Raw genomic sequence first — 22588 nt, forward strand, 5'->3', positions numbered from 1 at the left:
TTGGTTTATATCTTGAGCTTGGCTTCTTTGTAGAGACTTGACAGACTCAAATTTATTTCAACAAAGAAGAAAAGAAAACGGTTTTTTTTTGTTGCAAGAGTTTAGTAGGTTAGAACCTAGAATTTAATGACATTTATCTTGATTAGTCAAAAGTAATTAAACATGATAGTTTCGGGGGGGGGGGGGAGTGAGGATCCCACGACAGGACAACACAAGATAAACATCTTCATAAATGATTGACTACTGGAGGATTTAGTCTTCAGTAAACAACATACGCACAAGATCTGCTTTAAAACATTCCTCTTCAACCAACTTCTGAGGCTGAAAGAAAAGATGTTTTTAGGAGTAATTAAAATATCTAGAGCTATTCATACCTAATAATATTAGCCATGCTACGGCAGCTGTTCTTGCTAGATGGCAAGTGGGAGCTGGTATGCGGAGTGGAGACAGCAGTGTAAGGATAGATGAAAAAATGCCTGTGTATTGTCTGTTCTTTGAAGCATTCCTACAAAAGTAACCAATGATTTAAATAATGGATCAAAGTTAAAGCTTGGTGTGGTATGTTAATGTTTTCAAGAAGAGAGTACACTACCTACAATCCTGCTCCACTTCTATAATTCAGCATTTGGCTGCAAGTCAGGAAACTGACAACATTTTGCTAAGTATCTATCCTGCCCCTCAAACAAGATGCGTTAAGTGTATATATTTCATTTGATAAGTTCATTACAGAGAGCATTCTGCGAGAGGTAGTTCTCTGAGAGAAAACAAATTTGAGCTAGAAAAAGTGCATGGATTTTCATCAATGCTGAAAGGCATCCCACACTGTCTGTTCTGAAACAAGAGAAGGTATAAGAAAATGTGGACAGCAAACACAGTGACTGTCATAAGTTCCTGTCAGTTTCCCGCTTGAATGCATGTAGAGCCACAGCATATGTTGAATGACTTACTGTTCCGTATTTAAGTAGTGTAGGCACTCCTGTTAGTTTCAGATTCTTCCTGAATTCATTGTTAGGATCTTTCCAGCTGTTAGCAAAGAGTGTAGTTAAACAGAACTTGTAAAAATACAGTTTGAAGTTTGACTCTTAAAATTCTTTCAAAGGGATGATTCTGCCTCCCACCTCCCCAACCTCCTTGTTAGAACAAGCATGCAAATAATCCACTTAAGGGAACTGTAGACCTGTACAGACAGAACTAACTCAGTCACTAGTACCAACAGGTTAGTTAGCCTGCAGGCCAGGAAAAGTGAAGTAATGTCAGTTGTTTGCATTAAAACGGTTACTTACTAGGCTCTGTCTCCAACAAGACAGTAGATGAACACTGATTCATCAGGCATGTTATGAAGCTCCTTCCTCACAACTGGTTCAGCTAGAGAGTAATTTCTCAGTGTTAATAGTTAATACACCATGCTACAATATCATGAGCATTCAGTCTGACTAGCAGTGCTACTAATGAATGCTTTGTCTGCTTCGGGCAGACAGCTGTACTGTTTCATGTGGTCATCCATAAGCACTGCAGGATGTATATACTCAGTGTTAAAGGGACCAGCCTTTGCACGAAGACCGACCGCTGCTCTGACAAGTCATAAGAACATGCGGGCTGCTGTCTGGAGGAGGCCGAGCAGAACAGCAGCAAGCTGCTGCCCTGTGTAATCCAGCAAGTATAATCCAGAGAGTTCAGTGTAATGCATTCATAACACCTTCGTATTGTGCTCCCAGACACTGGTAAGTTACTTCTGCCTTTTGTTAGGGAAAGCATTAGTGGATTCATATAAGATTTACATCGAATTGTTTGCCGAGACAGAACAACCACCCTCTGTACCAGCCTCTGCCGAGCAGCGTAACATTCCACGCGTGGGCGGCTCGGCACTGCTGTGGCAGCTCCCAGTCAGCGGCCCGCAATGGCGGCCCGATTAACGCCGGGGATAACTGCAGTGGGACACGGCAGTGGCGGTCTGTGTGCACCTCTGCACCGCGCCGCGACCGCTTGGAGTTCCCACCGCGCGACCCCCAGGAAGAGACACCCGGCGCAGGACTCCCGGCGCAGCTCCGCCGGCCTCACACCAATGAGAGCGGCTGCGGAGCGCTGCGCGCCCGCACGGGCCGAGGCCGGAGTTCCCTGGGGAGCCATCTCCCGCCCCGGACCTCACCCGTCACGCAGTCCGGGCACCAGCTCTGGCCCTGGGCATCCTTGTCGCCGCAGAAGAGCGCGAAAATAGGCCGGCCGTGGTAGCGCTGCGCCGTCTGTACGAACTCGCTGTACCCACGGACCTGCTTCTCCTCCCAACCCATGGCGGCCGCGGGAGGTGGCAACCGAGGGCGGGAAGGCGCAGCCCCGCCCAGCGCGTCCCGGTTACCGTACTGCGGGGCCGCGCTGCTTCCCGACGGCCTCAGCGGCGGCGGTCGCCGACAGCGGGTTTGAACCGCTGACCTCAGCGGGCCGGGCCGGGACTCCTGCGGGGCGCGAGGGGTGGCGGTGCCTTCCCGCTGGTGCCTGAGGCGCGGCGCCAGGAGCGGGCCTCCGTGGGCCGTCCCCGGCACGGTTCGGGTCGCTGGGTGCAGCTCGCGGCTTCCCGCTGCCTGTCCGGCCTATGGCGGCGCGTCGTGACTGAAACCTCCGGCGGGCGCGGGTCGGTGAGTTCTGGGGCGGTACGGGCCGAGCTGACGAACAACGGCAAAGTCTCGACTCGGCTGCTACAGAAGCGGCAGTTTCGGTTTTTAATTCCCGAGGTCAAGCGCAGGGGATATAATTTTCTGATGATCTCGACACATAGCTTATATTTCAGATAATTCGCTTTGAATAGCGCCCTTTGATCTACGTTCCTTTTGTAATAGGGCACGAGCCTGCTGCCCTGAGTGCTGCCCTACTCTATTCTCATACTTTCGCAGTACGCTGTTCTTGTAGGTAGATAACTACTATGGAAATCCTGCAGTGTTCTGATCATAGAATCATAGAATCATCAAGGTTGGAAAAGACCTAAAACACCATCCAGTCCAACCGTTCACCTATTACCAATAGCTCCCTCTAAACCATGTCCCTCAACACAACATCCAGTTGTTCCTTGATGAGCCATACCATGGCTTGTGGCGGTGCTCCTCAGTGTTTGTGGGTGTGTGTAAAAGAAAGATATAAATGGTAAATGTTGCATTAAGTAACAGAAATGTACTTTCCATTTTGTACACTGCCTGTATAAAGGCACTTGATCTATTTCCTGGTTTTGTGTGCTTCCTCAGATTGGTTCTCAATCTGTTTGTTATTCACATAAGACCTGGGATTCCTTTTCAGAGACAGAAATAGCATATGATTCTTCTTGTATCCATAACTAACTGTAATTGTAAGCAAAAGACAAATAACTCATTTTTCAGCATCAGGTTAATGTGATGGGACCAAGCAAGCCTTTGTCTGATGCTCCACTCGCACCCACTACCCAGCTGTACAGGAGTGAAGCAAAGCCTTTACAAACACAGGTACTGTTTGACTTTTTCAGCAGTGCTGAAGGAATTTTCATTTGTGATTACTACAAAAAGATGAGTGAGATGCATTTCCTGGAACAGGCCACTCGTGAATGTCAGATCTTCATACTTGCTTTCATAACACTGTCACTTATAATCTTAACCCTTTTTTTTTTTTTCCTGGCGTGGAACTGAAACTACACCTGCAAATACCATTTGCTTGTCTTAGCCTCCTACTTTACCACATAGTCACTGAATCTAGAAACTTTATTCTGTTACTGCATTTTAGCTTTCCATTTCTCCTTCATTGTGCGTTCATTGTCATTTGTCCATCAGTTACCTTTGTAACTCTGCTTTTGGTATGATATAAATAATACCTTCTTACATTACAACTTACTAATTTTGTTGCCAGAATTTTTTTAAAATCTTTGTAATGGCATTGACTGTTACCTGCTCATTTTGGAGCAGATTTTTCATTGTGGGTGCCTACCTAAAGGTGAAAATAAGTATGCGTTGTTATTTACAAGAATATCTACATGCTTAATTCAAGGTCATTTTGAATAGTGGCATTTATCTGAGTGGAGGGAATCCTTGCACGTGCTGGAAAAGTACCACTGTGACGGAATGCACTGTAATATGAAAGAGGCTTTGTTTTCCTTACTGTCGTGTACTAGAGGTGCCTCATCTATGTAAAGTGTTGTGTAACATCGATTTCTGTTTATACTTTGAAACAGCTCCAGTTTAATAAGAATGTTCCAGCATTTCCGGAAAACTTATCACTCAGATTCTCTAACCCCCATCCAATTATAATAGAAAAACTGCAGTCATTTAACGATCAGAGAAATCTAGCTGGAAGCGATGACCCCAGCATAAGAAGCTCTGGCATGTTTTCAGTGATATCTGAAGAGAGACTAAAATTGGCCATTCATCTAGCCAAAAGGGACATAAAACGAAGGCATCTTGAAGAGCAAGTGAAACAAGTGTTTGGAGGTGCTGTCAATAAATCGTTGTTGGCCCAGAGGTCGCAAGAGCAGAAGAGCAAAGTGTCTGAAAGTCTAGGAGAGAAAAGTGAGCTCGAGTCTCAAACTCAGCTGAAACATCACCAGAAACTTGTCCAGCCTTCCAAAATGAAGACTGCCATGTCTGGAACAAAAGTGTATCTCTACTCACCAAATGAGAAAATGTTAATACCAGCTGTTTTGGGCTCTTCACTCACCCATAATGCAAGGTCAGACCCCAAGACAAACGTTAAAATAAAGGACAATAATAACATTCTTGAAATTCAACGGCTGCAAAAAGAACTACGAAGTTGCATCCAGAAAATTGAAGACCTAACTAAAAAAGGTGTAAGACTGAGCAATTATTATATGTAAATGCATGAGAGTTTGTTGATTTGTTCTTTCTTGTTTCTTGTTTGTTGATTTCTGCTTGTTTATTTGTTTGTTTTTTACCTGGATTAAAATCTGGATTTTTGAGAATAGAAAAACAAGTGGGATAGTTAGCCAGGATGGGTAATAACAAGGTTTGATATCTTTGAGTATTTGTAGGGAGTTTCAGTTCAGCCTGCAATGACAGTAGATCAGTGGCAGGCTATTTAATAGCCTAATATTGCTGTGTTAACTGGAGCTTCTGACTGCAAAATGCAGTACCATGATTTACCTCATTCTTAATTGTAATGAGTCAACAGTTCATGTCATTTTGCATATCTGACTCATCTGATATATAGGTGTGCAGTGTAATGATTAATGTCCTTTCTGACACTGTGCTGGTCTAAATACCAAAACACCACAGAGCTGCTTATGCTTATCGCCTCCTCTAGCAGAACTGAGGAGAGAACAGGAAGATCAAAAGCAAGAAAACGTATGAGTTGGGAATTAGGTAGCTTAGTAAATGAAGGGAAGATAGAAAAACAGAACAGATGATGCAGTGGCAGTTGTGCTGTCTCCCACAGGTAGTCCAATGCCCAACGAATTTCTGGGTAATGGCTACATTTCTCTTCACCCAAAGCTCTTGCTGAGCATGGTAATATATAGCATGGAATATCCCTTTGTTTGGTTTGGTTTAGCTGTGACCCCTTACAACTTCTTGCACACCTCCTGCCTACTCACTTGGGGGACTGAGTTGGAAAAAGAGAACCTTGGAACTGTGCACCTGCTCTACAGCAACAGACACAATGTGGATGTGTTATCAGCACTGTTTTAAGTCAGAAATCCAAAACAGCTCTATACATGTTATTGTGAAAAATGTAAAGCCATTCCAGCCAGACCTGGAACATTGCATTGGTCCCTTCATAATAACTACCTGGAGGTTTAAATTTATTTCTAACTGAGAGTGTTTTACTTGCAGGTTTGTCATGAGGCTAAGGAGTCATGAGTTATTTTGTAAACTGTATCTGAAAAGGTGTATTGTGTAAGAGTAGTTGCATGCTAAGCAGGTACATAATGTAGAGTTAAAGTAACTAGCTTTCATTACTGCTCCAGGATGCTCTGCATGAAAGATTCTTGTTGCTAAATTACGTTTGTTCATTTGGCTTAAACAAGATATTCACATGTTAAAATAAGACTTATATTAAATCTTATATTAAGTACATAAAGTATATATGTATATATAAATATATATAAAATCTTATATATTCGGTTATAAAACTTATTATTTCATGCTTCTCAGAGCGAGGTAAAAAAAGCTTAGATGCTGATGAAGAGCAACAACTTTGCACTCAAAGGCAGAAACAAGATGCACGGTCAGCTCAGATGCTGTATGTACTCCAGCAACAGGTACAACTAGCATTTCAAGTTGGGATGTTAACTGTGATAAATTTGACAGATGTGAACTGAAACAAGAGAGATTAATGGGAATGTGTCTGAATTTCCATGATGTTCCAGTTTGGGTCTGAGTGGTGTGTCCAGTTTTGCTTGTGACTGGTTTTAGAGGTGCGAGCATCACTCTTGGGAAAAAATCACTCAGATGTTACAGTGAAAACTTACTGTTCGTTTATAAACATGGAACTAATTCTAATTGATTTTCCCTACTCCCCCTCTTGATGAACAGGTAAAAGAAATTCAGGATGATTTGGAAAAACTGAGTCCTCATAAAATCAAACATACTAAAAAGGTAAGATTAAATTATTGCATAGAAATATATCTCACTTGGTCTCATGCTGCCTTTATTCCTTCCATCTTCTTCTAAGTACTTATCTGCCTACGGTACACAGGTGTGGAAAAGACTGGTGGCCCTCTGCTTTTATGTGCTTTCTCATTCCTACTTCATTCCACTTGCTTTTTTTTTTTTTTTTTGACTTTTATTTATATAAAAATGTCACTCAGTCGTAGCTATTTTTACTAATTTTCATGTTAGTCCGTTATCTTTCAGAAAGATAATGCTGTGATAATTGTTACTGTTTGGCCAGTATTGCCTCATTATTCTCTTGTGCTTTTCCATCCATCACTTGCTCTTTTTCAACAAGAAAACAGGCTCTGGTGGATGGAGAATATCCTACAGTTGTGTTTTTGTACGTTGGGATCAACCCCATGACTTTATAAGTATAAAGCAGTAAAGTAGAAACACCAGGAGTTATAACACCATGCTGTTTGAGCTGAAGCTAACGTTGTATTTGATATGTGTTGTGCAGTACCTTTAGAAGACTTCTTAAATGAATGTTTCATTTTCCCTGAAAAGCAGCCTAATCTCCATCCAAATTATTCCAAATTCCAGATACATGAAATGTTGGTAACAATTCTGTGAATAATGTCAATTGTATCAATATTCACAGAAACTGTAGGTACTAAAGTATATATTTTTTGTTTTTCCAGTCCCAAGCAGTATCCAGATTGGCAGCAGCACACAGAGGAGCTATACGAGCCTTGCAGGCATTTGCCAATCAGTTTACTGACCAAACAGGGCAATGGATTCCTACCCACTACAAGGAGCTGGGCAGTCTCATTCGACAGCTGTCACTCTGTTCTGCCAAACTAGAACTAGATTCTTCAGCTTCTGATGTTATAATAGATATTTTGATGCAAGTTGAGGTAGGAATAAATATTTTGTTTTTGCAGAATATCTAACTTTTTTTTTTGTTGTTCTGCTGTGCATCTTTTACTCATCAGGACATCCGTCTTTCTGCCTCACATACAATAGTGGGTGCAGAAATGTGTAGATGGTAGCTACAATTTAAAGCTCTCTGCCCTTCAAATGTTAGTAATGGCTGATGCTTTATAACATCTGTTGATCTAACAAAAAAGTTCTGATTCACATTTCCTGCTGTAGTTTCTAATTACAGGGTTGTTTTGTTTTATTTTGTTTTTTTAAAGTAATAATCTATGTAACCTGAACTATTCTACAATCAGTATTTAATTATTTCAAATAAAAATAGCTGATCCAATGGCTGCAAGATATTTTATTTACCTTCAAATATTGTTCTAATTGTAAGAGCTATGTTTTTAATATTCTGAACTACTTCTAATTCTGGTTACCTCAGAATAGGAAAGGATGTAGAATTAACATTGTACTTCTCAATGGACAATGTGTTTGTCTGTCTTATCTTAGTCACCTGGGCTTTTTTTTTTGTCTTAGACTATGTATCAATTTATTTCTTAATGTGCTTTAAGTAGATAATTTGCTAGTCAATTGTAACTTAAAAAAAAAATCGGACCCCTTCTTATATGATTAAGTTAATCAAATAAAGATGCTTCTTCATGAGCAAGCTGTCAGGATTAGTCACAACAAACAAACAAACAAACAAAAACAAAACAACAAAAAAACAAGCAAACAAACAAAAAACCCAACAAAGCCACATTAAAAAGTTCCAGTTACTCAGAATCTTTTGCATTTGTTTTTCTTCATTATGTCTTGTTTACTGAGAAAGTAATTAAAATTATAAATATCTGATACAGGATCTGATTTCATTGTTGGAAATGAAACAAACTCCCAAAAAAATGAAGAATTGTCTTTCAAAATCTCATGGCAAATCTCCAGTGAACACTGTGACATTTCCATCCAGAAAGCAGCCAATATCTCCAGAACGAGAAAATAAGCCTCTCCTCTTAAAGGAACAACATGGACGTGGACATAGAAAATCTCCAGCTGCCAGAGGTCTCTTGATTGGTTTGTATTTTATTACTAAATTTTTAGTTAACTTACACTCTGCATGTCAGTTTTTCAGTGTGTTACATGTTGCTGGGCAGAAGTGTATAACAGCCCACATGCAGTCATCAGATTCATGTAGCTTTGTTATACTTTTAGTGTTGTTTTTTTTCCCTAGCAGTTACCATTAGGTGATTTATAGGTTTATATAGGTTTATATAGTTTATGTGCCTCTTTATATTATCATTAATCATCGTGTTTTTATTTTGTTTAGTTCTTTTGCAGCAGGCTACCTTTTGATTGCTTTTCTGCAGTGCATGCCTAGATGACAGTTTACAAGTTAATTTGAATGATTTACACAGAATTTATCAAATATTTGCATAGAAGATACTGTATGAATGTATTATTTTGAAATGCAAAGTCATTGTTAGTACGTCTCCAGCGAAGTTATTGTTGTTTGTACAACTGTTTGGAGTGAAAAGATGAACTGAAGCTTTGGCTCAGAATTTCCTTAGTTTGTGTAGTTTCTCTACTTTTGAAAGAGATTTTGAGAGATGTGGCTTTTGGTCATGACGATCCATTCACATCTCTTCTGCACACTAATCACAGTCTCAGTGTCTAAAGACACATTAACTGATAGTTAAACTGAAGTCTCTTTTATTCACTGCTAGATTGAGACGCAGCCTTTGGGAATTACTTCTCTTTATTCTTCATTTACCTTATGTATGAAATGGACTTTATTCTTTCCCAACGTGTTTTGAAATAGTTGATAATACAATATTTTGCCACCTTATTAAATCTATTATAGCTTACTACATGACTGCATATGTGTCCATGTTTTTGTGTATGTACATACATTTATATGTAAATGGAAAATGTGTATGTTTTCTTGTATATTCGTATGTGTACACATACATAATGCTAAATCTTCCCTTCTATTAATCACTGTAACAAACACAGTTACTTTAATACTTGGCAGGAAATATGAGGTTTTTTTGTTGTTAGATTTGCTTATAATTTTGATAGTTTTGTATTATATTAGAGCTTTAAATGTTGTGGTTGGGTATACCTAGCACAACTGAAAGTTGGATATAGACATTAAGATGATTCTTGCCCCCTTGAACTTGCAGCTGAAGATTTCTTTACTATTTTTGATACAGATAAACATCGACATGTTGCAAAAAATTTGGCAGTTCAGAAGATGAACAATCACATTCCTGATAAATTCCAGGAAGCAAATGATCTACCCACTCCAGAAAGAAATGTTGTTTTACAGGGAAGTCCAGATGCACTGGTGAGATCTAGAGCTGTAAAAAAAGATCCCATCCTTCAAAGTGGCTCTTTAAAGAAGAAAGACATATTCTTACCTGCGAAATCACGGGTATGCAAGTTTTAAAAGAATTTATGCTTTCTTCATCTTGTCCTTTAGGATTTGTCATTAGTGTAAGGCACTTTCAGACCTTGTACTTCCTCATAAACATAGATTTTTTTCATTTGAGTTTAGAAGTATAGGGAAATAATGTTATTGCCTACATTATTTCTGATGGTTATATTTTATCAGTTGTTTTTTGAAAGTAGTGCTGTTGCTTATCAGAAATGCATTGTATAACTAGAAACAACGAATAACAGGATGAACAAGGAGAACTGTTTGCTCAAAACTGGTTTCATTTTTGAAATTAATGTGACTAGATTTCACAGAATCACAGAATCGTAGGGGTTAGGAGGGACCCCCAGAGATCAAGTCCAACCCCCATTAGGAATTAAGGCTGAAATGTCTTACTGGTCATCTTTTGTCATGTAAAATGCCTTTAGCAGTATTGTGCTAATGTTAATGTTAGTAGGTGACATTTTTTCTGCTTGAAGTATTTCAGTTCCAGACCTTTGCTCCATGTGCACTTCCATGTCAGACACCATTTTATCAGACTGTCCCTCTGCTTCTGTCTGTGACATAAAGTAAAATGTGACAGAACACTGATGGGAAGGTTCAACCTCTACTGCCATCCTACCAAAATCCACCTCTGATGTTGTGGGCCAACATAATAAATTAGTGGTGGGGTGGATCGTGCAGTTTTGATGGCCAAATAAAGTGTTACCTTAGAAATGCTTGCAAAAATTATAATCACAGAATTTAAGCACATCTTGTTACAGCACAGTTGTACTTGCCTTTAAATGAGTTGTAAATATTCCATGTCAGCTGTGCAATAAAGTAAAAAGACATGACTACCAAACAAATTCTAAAGCAGAATACAAAATACTTTAAAAATTAAGCAGCAGAGATGCATGTTTTTAATGTAATTTTGTTAATTTTAAGGGAATGCCTAAATCTCTAAAACCAAGGCAGGTGCAGCCTCCAGGAAATCATGCCCGATTTCGAGAGACAACTATAGCTTTTCAGTTAAAAGAGAACAAACGATTTGTTAAGGAGAACAGCATACCCTGGGTGCCTCCAAACCCTACGTCACCTCCCGCTTCACCTAAACGGTATGTTCATAGTCTACCGGATCCAATGTTCACCCCACTTTTCTGTGGAAGTAGTACTGTATCTTTACTAGTAATACCTAGCCTGTCTCTCAGACTACAGTGGCAAGTGCCATAGTACAGCTCACAACTGGATATTTGTTTGTTGTTTTTTTTTTTCTTTTCTCAGAATGAAGTGGCCTCATTCACACACATGGGGAAAAACATTGCCTTATGTTTTTCCTGTGTTATATCTGAATATCATCTGGAAGTCACAGACCAGAACTGCACCAGGCAAAGCATTGACAGTGTACATATAATGCAGAATGGACTTCACTTGCCATGCTGTTGCTCTAATTAAATTTTTAAATTTATTTAACTAACAAAATTAGGCAATTTTGACTGTCAGTCCTGCCATAATGGTTTTTGAAACCTATCAGCTAATTTCAGTTTTAAAATGACAGAGGTGAAAGTAACAACAGTATGTTTCTTCAAGTGCCATGAAATTACTCATCTAAATGAAGAATTTCTCAGCCTTCTCTGGAGGAAGTAATTCAGTCATATTAATCACAGAATCATAGATTATCCTAAGCTGGAAGGCACAGACCACGAGGACCATCACGTCCAGTGCCTGGCTCCACACAGGACCACTCAAACTCTAGGTTTGAGAGTTGTGTCCCAATGTTCATTGAGCTCTGGCAGCTCAAGGCTGTGCCCGCTGCTGTAGGGTGCCTGTTTCGTGCCCACCAACCTCTGCTACAGAACTGTTTCCTGACCCCCCACCTGACCTCCCACTAATGCAGCTCCATGCTGGTCTCTCAGACCCTGTCGGTGTTTCCAGAGAGCAGAGCTCAGCACTGCCCTTCTGCTCCCTGTGAGGAGCTATAGGCCACCATCAGGCCTTCCCTCTTCTAGGTTAAACAAACCAAAGATCTTGGTTCATAGCCCTCTCATTGTTGCCCTTAAGTAGTGCTACATTTTCACACTGTGGCACCCAAAACTGCACACAGTGCTCCAGGTTTTGTCTGTGGAAAGCTTGCTATTTCATAGAAATTGCTTTGAACTATTAGAATTGCAGCAGTGAAGTAATTTGTATTCCTTCCTTTTCCTAAGATTTCATTCTTTCTCAAATTAACTTTGTTAATTAGTCCATCTCCATTTCTTAAGGTGCAGTTTGTTGGTATGCCCCTCATTCATATTTCCATCTAAATATTTTGTTTTCCAAATGTAATTAATGTACTATCTCAGCACTGTGATGAAAATGCAGATGTGATCTTCCTGGTTCCAGAAAGAGAAAATATGTAATTTTTTCTATGTCTGTAATATGGTCTAGGTCTGTTTATATAAAAAATATATTCAGCATTCTGGAGACTCAGGTTCCCCACATTTAGTTTGCTGCACTGTTTCTGGCAGTTTAACTAGTATCCTGCTGCTGGATCTGCAGTAGGCATTGCACAGTGATGAGGAGTTTGTCTATGTAGGCAGTGTTTGAAGATAGCCATGAAGTTGTCTTTTCACCAGTAGTGTAGGGATGATTGAAGATCGCTCATTTTCAGATGAATTTCCTGGCTTATACAATATTGAAGCCAATTTAATTTTCTCTATAAATGTTTTCAAAATTTTTATAAATTAATATTCAAAATCTGATTATTTAATTCTCCAGTTATAACATGTGTTTTGTAATTCTCTTTATGTAATTATCCTACATTTGAAGACTAGCATGGCGTGAAGCAGAAGCGTCAAGAAGAATGAAAGTTCTGACTGACGTTAATAGAGGAGAAATGAAAAAAGTACAAAAGTTAAGGTAATTACTTGCTCAAAACAGCTAATAAGTGGTACCAGAACTTGATATAGTCTTCCTACTATCCCCACCAGCAATAGGAAAAGCTACTCAACTTTCTACTTCCCAAAAAAGTGGACTTATGTGGGTTTTTGTTGTTTTGTTTTTTTTTTTACTGTTGTTATGCCGGATTTTAAAGTTGTCATTTGTTCTTATTTGTGTGTGTGTCTAGGTTGCAAAGTGCTTCTCCAACTCAGTATGCAGACAAAGTTGACAAAGCAGCATGTGAGCATGTAGAACTTCTGTTGGATAGGGCACAGGTAAGTGCAGTCAGGCTCATGGCAGTATTTGAAGGGTACATTTGTAAAGGGTCAATATAATGTTTGTTTTCAATGTTGTGCAAGTAAGTTTTTTTGGAGAAACATGTCAAGTGATTCACGTGGTCAGTACATTCTGGGACATTTGACAAGTGTATTTCCATTTCAGTATGTAGGCCTTAAATTATCGTAACCAAAAGTGGCAAAGCTGCATTCATTTTGTTTTATTTTTTTTTAATATCTTTTCTTAGTATATTGTTAAGTAGTGAACAGTTGTAACTGTTCTACACTCATAATGACTGGACTTGATGAGATTATTTTAATAATTAATATAATACCATGTTTAATGACTAAGTATATTCTCATTACTAGTAATTATGATTGATAATACAGAAGATTCATTATTCTAAGTAGATTTATGGTTTTTTAGCAGATCAATATTTCCTCGGAAACAAACTGTCATTTGAAGGATCCTTCAATATTAAGCCAGCTTTCAACTCATGCAGCTGAGAAGGTATGTTCTATCTATGTGTCATAGAGAAAAGCTGAGTTTTTATCTTTCCCATGTGGCAGAGCTCATCTAGAAAAGTAGTGACTATTCCTTGATCTTAACACTTTCCATCACCTTACACCTTACAATACCTTATAGCTCTCTACAGCCTACCTGAAAGGAGGCTGTGGCAAAATGGAAGTCATCCTCTTCTTTGGGGTAACTAGCGCTGGGACAAGAGGAAATGACCACAAGTTATGCCGGAGGAGGGTTAGATTAGTTATCAGGAAAAAAATATTCTCCAAAAGAGTGGTCAGGCACTGGAACAGGCTGCCCAGGGAGGTGATGGAGTTACTGTCCCCACATGTTCAAGAAATGTTTAGATCTTGTATTAAGGGACGTGGTTTCTTGGGAAATACTGGTGGTAGGTGGGTGGTTGAGCTGGATGATCTTGGAGGACTTCTCCAACCTTGGTGATTCTATGAATAGAGATACCATAGCATGGCTAGTGATAGGGCAAGGGAAAACAGCTTTAAACTAAAAGAGAGGAGTTTAAGTTAGATGTTAAAAAGAAATGGAATTGCCCAAAGCCAGGCTGGAAGGGGGGTGTATGCAGTCTGATTGGAGGGGTTGCACCAATCTGCCCATGGCAGAGTTGGAATAAGATAATATTTAATGTTCCTACCAACGCGAGCAGTTCTATGATTCTAGCTGGTAAAACTGGACACAACTGGAACCTACAGCTGTCACAGAATCACGGGATTATAGGGGTTGGGAGGTACCTCCAGAGATCATCAAGTCCAACTCCCCAAAGCTTTGGCCTGGGTTTACTCACTTTGTATTCTTTTATATTTACTTAGTAACTTTGGCAACTGCTGTGGGACTTCTCCTGTATGTTCTGTTAAATCCATGTTTGTAACATGAAGGCCTTCACTTCTTATTCTTGAATCCTGGATGATTTCTGAACCTAAGTTTAGGAACTTAGAAAATTAGTTGTGTAGAGTTCTTCATCCACGTTCACTGATTTTTATTGATAAGAATATACCAAGCTGTTTTTATTGATTTGGCTTACTATGTGAATAGAAGAAAAACAAAATTATTTGGGTTTTCACTGAAAAGTTGTAATGACATTTGGCTTCTTACCAGCAGATGCTGTAAGAAATATTGTGATTTATAAGCATCGTTTTTTTCTCTTTTTTTTTTCTTTTCTTTCTTCTCTCCCCCCCCCCACCCCCCCACATTGGCTGTGTATATTTTGCTTTTTTTCTCAGGTTGCAGCAAATGCAGATATTCTGAGTGAAAAAGTATTGGATGATCTTTTGGAAGATACTGCTCAGGAGCTCTGCAACATGGAGCAGCATAAGAGACTTCAGGATGAGAATCTGCTTGTGGCTGGCAGTCCTACTCTGGAGACAATGTTGCAAAGAATGGAAGAAATTGAAGTAAGTTTTTAATCTATTCGTTGATGATTATCTGTGATTTCATCTTCCCCTTTACTCCTTTTCAGTACTATATTAACCACGCAAAATAATCCTGCTTTGAAAAGCAGAATCACTCCCTCCTTTCCTATCAAGTGGTATCTATTACAGCTGAACTGTTAAGCATGTATTAATTGATTATTTTTTATATTTAAAAACAGAGATGTCAGGAAACTGTATGCAGGAGATTCACCCAGATTGTGTACAGTGATTCAGAACTCAGGGCCCAAGATGATAAAATTGGTAAGTGATTTCTTCAGTGCATCTTCCTGGCATCTCTGTCTTTGAGTTCAAAGAACTGAAATCAAAGTGATTACACGTGATCATATATCACTGTTGCAATGCAAAAGTGTGAATGCTTCTGCATAAGGTTTACCATATCCCAAACAAAGTTTGCAGAGGCAAGTTAACATTCACCAGTTTGTTAGAGATACTCTCATTACCAACAGCTGGCTGGCTGGCAAGACGTCTGTGCCTGCCATATGTATGACAGTGAAGCAACATGAATCAGTCTAATCAAGGTTATTTGCAGAAAATGAGGATACTCAGTTGCAGCTGCAGAGCTGTTTCTCACAAGTCTCTTCTAGGTGCAGAACTTAGAGGCAGTTTATTTGTGTTCCCAAGGAAATGTCTTTTTTTTTTTTTTTTTTTTTTTGTTCAGCCCATGATTCGTGTTTTTTCCACAAATCTCATCAGACACATTTTTGATTATAGGTGCTCCATTGAGAGGAATGTTTCTGAAAAAAAACCTTGTTTAGCTTGGGGAAGGGAAGGCTCCAGAGGGAGTCCTTGTGGCCTTCCAGTATTTGAAGGGAGTGTATAAACAGGAGGGGCAACATATGTTTACAAGGGTAGACAGTGATAGGACAAGGGGGAATGGTTTTAAACTGAGATAGGGGAGATCTAGGTTAGATATTAGGAGGAAGTTTTTCACTCAGAGTGTGGTGACACACTGGAACAGGTTGCCCAAGGAGGCTGGTCTGGTGGCTGGCGACCCTGCACATAGCAGGGGGTTTGAAACTGGATGTTTGAAACTGGGGTTTGAAACTATGGGCCTTTTCAACCCAAATCATTCTGTGATTCTACAAAATACAGTCCTAAAAGAAGAAGGATCTGTTCTGAGAACAGGGTATTATTTTTTATTTGCCTTTGCTGAGTCTACATTTGCATGCATAGCACTGCTAGTGTAGCTTAGTTGAAGGATAGGAATCTTCAGTACATGCTTTAATACAGTCATCACATGTTAAGTTTTAATGTCACCCTTTTAAAGGCATTTGTCATTCCTTCACTTAGATATTTTCTTTTCTAATAAATTGTGGGTAGTGATTTTAGTGCAGGGAGATTAAATACTGTAGTCTGTAATTGGAGTACATACACTTCAGCTCAATTTCGAGCTGTTTGAATCTATTCCAGAAGAAAGACAATTTATTTTCTGAGCCTGAAATCTCCTGAAGCCTCTTCACCTTGTTTTGTTTTGGTTTGGTTTTTTTGGTGGGCTCTGCATGACTGGGAATTTCTAAGTCCAGATCTTAGAGTGTTTAGTGAATTGTTCTTTATCTTTCTGTTTGATTGAATACAACAGTGAAGCTACTTCAGTTTACCAAGTTGAAGATCTGGTCACATACTAACTTTAATAGAAATGTGTTGTTTCACATGAGGTACAAAATCTAACAGTAAGATAGGTAAAGACTTACCCCAAGTCTTGTTACATTTTTCTATATCTTGGATTTACTGCCATGCTCTAATATACTACGTTAATTTTTGAGCGATATTTTTCTACCTATTCTAGACAGGTATTCATTGATAAAACAAACTACATTTGTACTAAAGGAAGAACATCTAAAATGCTTAGCTTCACTACACTGAGCTCTTGGATATCCTTTCTTGAATTTACATTATTAGGGATTTGTCAGCTTTAGTACTAATCTTTTTTTACCTGAAGAATATGCCTATAAAAGAAGCAGAAGTTTTTGTGAAGTCCTAACTGCATTAACTGTAGGGTTTTTTTCTTCCAAAGAAGCAAATATTAATGTTATCTTTTTTTCTTCTAGATCAACAAATGGCATTAATAGCTCAAACACCTACATCTCCTCATTCAATTCAGATAACCAAATTAACTAGACAGAAAGAGCCAGAAACTGACATTTTAATTGAAAAAGTTTTTGATAACAAGTAAGTAGAAGGCATTGATTGTAGACAAAGCTGTTGTGCATTTTTGTAGTGCACATTCATTATAGTGTTTGTTTTATAGAGGGAATTATGCTTACTGTTTGAAACCATTTTCTGATCTTTCAAAAAAAATATACTTGATAATCTAGGTCTGATTTAATGACTCTTTTATATTTCCAGTGGCACTGATGAAAACAAAGAAGCTCAGGAAAAACTGCTGACTGGAAATGATATTCCGAAGCCCTTGACTCAGAATTCTGTGCAGAAAGAGTCCTATATTTCATTCTCAGTTACAAAGCATATGCTCCAGAGTATCCTGGATTACAACAGCAAATACGAGCATCACCTAAAGCTTCTTTTCCATGAAACAGTAGGCAGTTTCAATCCATGGCAGATTGCTGAAAGGTATATGAACTACCTGTAGTTAATTGGGAAAGTCTCAGATGTTTGTTTTTTTTTTCTGTCCTTAATTCTTACCACAAGGGGGCATTGTAAATCTTCTTATATAAAATAAGTGTTAAAAAACGTTTAGACGAAACACTCCCCTGCTCTGCTAAAAAGGTCTTGGATATGCTAGCTTTCTTATATTTTAGAATATTTGCAAAACTCTGAAGATAAACTTTACAGAGGTCAATAAACAATTTTGTTTTTATGTTAAAGTAATTTTCCCTTCTGTTATGTCCACTGTTGTTATCTGGAGGCCACTCATCTCATTTTTCCTTAAATCTCTCTATAAGGCCTCATTCAGTAGCAACTAAAATCAGTAAAATGCTTCCTATTTACTTCAGTGTCCTTAGAATGAGTGCCACAGTATAATAATTATTGCTCCTAAAGCAGAATTAATATATAAGTGTTTGAAAAATGTAGCAACAGTGATCTCTTAACATCTTTAAGCCTGCAAAATTTATATTTTGCAATGAACTAGACAAAGGATAGAATTCCTCAGAGCACAAGGGCTCTCCATCTACAGGTGTAGCAAGTCAGGAAAGGAAGGGAGGAAACTGACATTGCTGAACTGGGTTCTGCTAGCCAAACTGAAGAGTAAGAAGAAAATGCACAGGCAGTGGAAGTGGGGACAGGTATTGTAAGAAGAATATAAGGAAGCTGCTAGGCTGTGTAGGAATGGTGTTAGGAAAGCCGAGGTTCAGCTTGAAGTAAACTTGGCAAGGATGCCAAGACAAACAAGAAAGGTTTCTAGTTCTAGCTGGGGTACTGAAACCAGAAAAGGAAAGTCCAGGAGGCTGTACTTCTCCTAGTGTTACACAGGCAAGCTGGTGACAACAGGCAAGGAAAAGGCTGAGGTACTTAGCCTTTTTGCCTCGGTCTTCCCTGATAACTGCTCACCACACAGCCTTCAAATGTCTGGTTTGGTAGGAGAGGACTGGAAAAGCAATGTCCTGCAAGTGTAACTGTAAGTGAAGATCAAGTTTGTGACCATCTGAGGAACCTGAACATCCACAAGTCTATGGGTCCCAATGAGATACATCCCAGAGTCCTAAGAGAATTAGCTGATGTAGTAGCCAGGGCATTCAGTGATATTTGAAAAATTGTAGCAATCAGGTGAAGTCCCTGGTGACTGGAAAAAAAGGCAACATCACACCCATTTTTAAAAAGTGTAAAAAGGATGACACTGGGAACTACTAGCCTATTAGTCTCTCTTTTGTGCCAGGAAAGATCATGGAGCAGATCCTCATGGAAGCAGCAGAAATGCAAAGTCACAGCCTGAAACAGTAACTGACCATCTGGTGAGAAGGCAGGGCCAACCCAGGGAAGCTCATGTGCAAGCAATGCACCTGAGTGACTGGATCCTGGCTCCACCCCTTCCCAGACCTCATTTAAGGGCTGGCAGTGGAGGTGAGGGTATCTCTTGCTGGAGATTCCTGTTCATTGCAGGGAAACTAGACTAGATGACCTTTAAAGGTCCTTTCTGACTAAGGATTTTATGATTCCAATTTAAATTTTAATTTGTAACTTTTAAGATTACAACATTTGATATCACTAGTATGAATTAGCGAAGCTCAAAATCTGACCACAGCCTTTTCCTGTTATTTTTTCCCCTTCTACCTTAGTCTTGCAGAGGAACTAACAGACCAAGCCCTGTTTGATGTGGCAGCAGAGCTGCAGAATGTTTGTGAGGATTATGCTGAAGCTGTGTTCACATCGGAGTTCTTGCAGCCAGCACAGTAAGTGCTTTCAAATCTAACCCATTACCAAAGCAATCAACCTCAGTCTAATAGTTTGATAAATCTAATTTTTCCTATTTTTGTTTGTTTGTTCTTTTTGTCTGAGATTTTGTTCCCTTAAATGAGTTAAATCCAACGAGAATTCAGGTCAGGTTTTTATAGAACCACGATCAGGACATTTTTCTTTGACCAGTGTTTTGGTAGAATGATGTGAACTACTGCAGGTAAAATTTATATGTTTTAGTAGGTATACGTGTCTGTTTGCTTTCCTGTGATAACTTTATCCATTTTTGAGTGTAAACTACTGATGAGAATAAAATACTGGGAAGGGGACACTGGATTTAAGCTATGTTATACACTAAGCTGCACTATGCCTCAATTTTCTTTCAACTGGGAGTATCTCAACTACCTCACAAAGGACTTACGGGTTTTAGTTTATTTCTGTCAAGAAAATGCATTGAATTTGTCTGATAGTTGTGTTGGAAGAGCAAGTCATTACTGATAATAATCTAAAATCCTGATGGAAAAGTCAAGAACAAAAACCGTTGGATTTGCTCTTTAGAGCTTTATGTGTTGTATAATAAAGGCACTGTGACCACCATGAGGAACAGATGGATTAGTTCTGTTAGAATGTGAAGGATTCCCATGGCACAGTGCTAAGTAGAGGTAAACTCTTACACTGGCTGTAGACAGAAATTGCGCTCCTACAGTGAACTTCTGAATGAAGTAGCTCTCCTGTTTGTTTTAGAATGTCACTAGTACATTATGCACAAATTAATCCATTCAAGAGAAGCATGTAATGGAGACTTTCTTCTTCTTCCTTTTTTTCTTTTTCTTTAAATTAGCTTAAAATATTATATAAACTTTAAATCACTTCGTTATCCAGCCCTACGTTCTTTAATCTTAGCAATCCTATTAAAATCAAGAGCAACAAAGTAAACAAAAACTGTCATTTCTGCGCTGTAGTTAATAAGTTAGTCTCTACTAGTTTGGGTTATGCCTGGAATGAGTAATGAGTAACATTTATGGTACTATTTTGGGGAGGTATGAGCTCAGCCCTCGAGGTAATCCAAAAAACAGCATAACAGGTTGTATCCTTTGACAAGTTTCTTTTCTATAGCAGTGTTGCTCTCATCAGAATAAGTTTAATCTCCTAAGGCTATTTTTATTTCCTCTTATTTTAACATATTTTATTAAAATAATTGTTTTTATCAAGGACTTTTCCTGTTTTGTTTGTTTGTCTTGAATTTTTCACCAGATGTAACAATGTAAATATTACTGATGTGTGACTTTGATGAGTGATTTCTTAAATTCTAAACACCACCTTTTTATTTATGTAGTTGTATGATAAGTCTACTTTAAAATAAAAAATAGTAGGCATAGTGTCTGTATCTGCATGTACGCTCATGAAAGTATTGCCAAAGTATTCTGTTTTTTAATAAACCATGTGTCTTTCATAGAATTCAGTGTATTTTTAATTTAAGATAACTTCCTCCTGAAACCGTTTGGAACAATCAGCACCCAACTTGGCAGCTTTACAAGAGTCAGACTACCCTATTTCTTCAGTGTAACGTGGTTTTCTGACAAAGTAAATGTTTTCCCTTCTGTGAGTGGTGTCCTCTGAGCAATAATGCCAAAGTGAATTTTTATTCTGAATGAGATTTTGTGGTGTTCGCATGCTTTCTTTTAAGAGAAAATCTGTGGAGAGTGAAGGCTTTAGGTAGAAGCCCTGCTTCATGCTCTTCAGTCCTTCCTACAGAACCTAACTGATGGATTTTGTACCGTCCATTTTCAGATGCAAACTAGATAATTCAGAATGTTTCTACCTTGAAAATTTCACAATTGTAAAGTTTTGAGTTGAAGTGACTGCATGTCATTTTCTTAAGGGACAAATCAGAATCAAGCTTGATGAATATTACATGTATGCATAACTTTTGTTAAGATATGTTCATGGAGCTGAACCATATAGTGCAACCATAATAATGCCACAAGAGTTAACTGTGCATCTAATTATATGTGTTAACTGATCATGCACTTATAGCACTGTCATGCATCTGAATCCACAGCTTCTTTATAGCTGAGTACTGGGAGACTACAATAAACAGTTTCAGATTTGGAACGTATTTTAGTTTTATTGATAGGGAAGAACAAATTTTATTGGAACCTGAGCTGTTTTTTATTGCTGAAGATCCTTAGGAACAGCTTAGATATCCAAAATATAATATCCCACCTGATACCGTGAAGGATCCCCTTCCATGGATCTACAAGATTTTAACAGGCCTGGGTTTTTTTTATTCTTTACATGTAATTTTCTTCAGTGTCAGGGCTGTGAAAGAGATAAAACAAAAACAGGATGAAATAATTCAGTGGTAGTATAGATGTATGGATGGCTCCATTAAATGCCAGTTGCTGCAGGCAAGCTGAGGTTTATGGAGCAGTTCAGAGTGACATAGAAGTGCATCAGAGCAGTTTGGTGCACAGGCAGTTACCAAACCTCGGAGCTCCACAGTGTTGGTGTAGAAACTTCCCAACTGGTGCTGTGGACACCCTTGTTCTCCTGGCTTGTCCTCCCTCCTGCTGCTCCCTGATAGGTATAATACCTAGTAGGTATTATAAGGAGCAATGAAGAAAGTGGATGATTCTGAAAACCCTCTGTGAGGACCACAAAGGCAGAATTGCTCATCTGAATTCTGTGAGCAGTTCTTGCAACTCCCAAAAGCACACAATCTGCTCTGTAAATATTTAACTGTAGAAATTAGATCAGCACGCTTCTGGGAGTGAGATGGTTTTGGCAACAGCGTTTGCTTCACCAGTGTTTTGGAGAACTGATTTATTTTATTTTTCTATCAATGCTGGACCTAATTCTGCTGTCATTAATGTCACTATAAGAACGTAACTTGAACTCCGTCCCTCTGGTTTGCCTTATCACTGTGTTACTCCTAGAGGTTAACTTTCTGTTGTTTCTCTTTTGACCGGTTTTCTCATTTTTTTCTTATTTTTGGGGACACTTTGAGATCTGATTCACCAGCAACAGGAGAAGGGGTTCTGTTCGTAACATATGTGTTAGCCAACTACCAGACAGTTTGCTTTGCTATATTTTCTCAAGGTGTGTCCTTGAAGAATGAAGTTTCAAGTACATGTTTCATCAGAAGACCCCACGTTACCTCTTGCAGCATGCTTGAAGTG

At 38.8% G+C, this 22588-nt stretch overlaps 2 protein-coding genes across 4 annotated transcripts; one reads left to right on the top strand and one right to left on the bottom strand.

The window, feature by feature from the left end:
• Nucleotides 1–4: 4 nt before the first annotated feature.
• TXNDC17 (thioredoxin domain containing 17) lies at nucleotides 5–2566 on the bottom strand. Its single transcript, XM_015881133.1, has 4 exons — nucleotides 2147–2566; nucleotides 1284–1365; nucleotides 948–1023; nucleotides 5–321 (listed from the first exon to the last, which is right to left on the bottom strand). Exons 1-4 carry the CDS (start codon nucleotides 2286–2288, stop codon nucleotides 253–255), a joined length of 369 nt encoding a protein of 122 aa, XP_015736619.1. The 5' UTR covers nucleotides 2289–2566; the 3' UTR covers nucleotides 5–252.
• On the top strand, nucleotides 2522–20864 carry KIAA0753 (KIAA0753 ortholog). 3 transcript variants are annotated; one of them, XM_015881121.1, is made up of 18 exons: nucleotides 2522–2630; nucleotides 3363–3464; nucleotides 4184–4793; nucleotides 6117–6223; nucleotides 6498–6560; nucleotides 7259–7474; nucleotides 8339–8549; nucleotides 9689–9909; nucleotides 10840–11009; nucleotides 12700–12789; nucleotides 12998–13085; nucleotides 13513–13596; nucleotides 14844–15014; nucleotides 15212–15293; nucleotides 17102–17222; nucleotides 17400–17624; nucleotides 19289–19402; nucleotides 19509–20864. In XM_015881121.1, exons 2-18 carry the CDS (start codon nucleotides 3378–3380, stop codon nucleotides 19525–19527), a joined length of 2679 nt encoding a protein of 892 aa, XP_015736607.1. In that variant the 5' UTR covers nucleotides 2522–2630; nucleotides 3363–3377; the 3' UTR covers nucleotides 19528–20864. The 3 variants fall into 3 exon arrangements, 2 of the variants coding, with proteins under 2 accessions (XP_015736607.1, XP_032304295.1); XM_032448404.1 differs by having other exon boundaries at nucleotides 8339–8537; nucleotides 19289–20864; XR_001559035.1 differs by lacking the exon at nucleotides 17102–17222 and having other exon boundaries at nucleotides 19289–20864.
• The last annotated feature ends 1724 nt before the right edge of the window (nucleotides 20865–22588 follow it).

The sequence above is a fragment of the Coturnix japonica genome, chromosome 19, assembly GCF_001577835.2.
Source record: "Coturnix japonica isolate 7356 chromosome 19, Coturnix japonica 2.1, whole genome shotgun sequence".
NCBI lineage: Eukaryota > Metazoa > Chordata > Aves > Galliformes > Phasianidae > Coturnix > Coturnix japonica.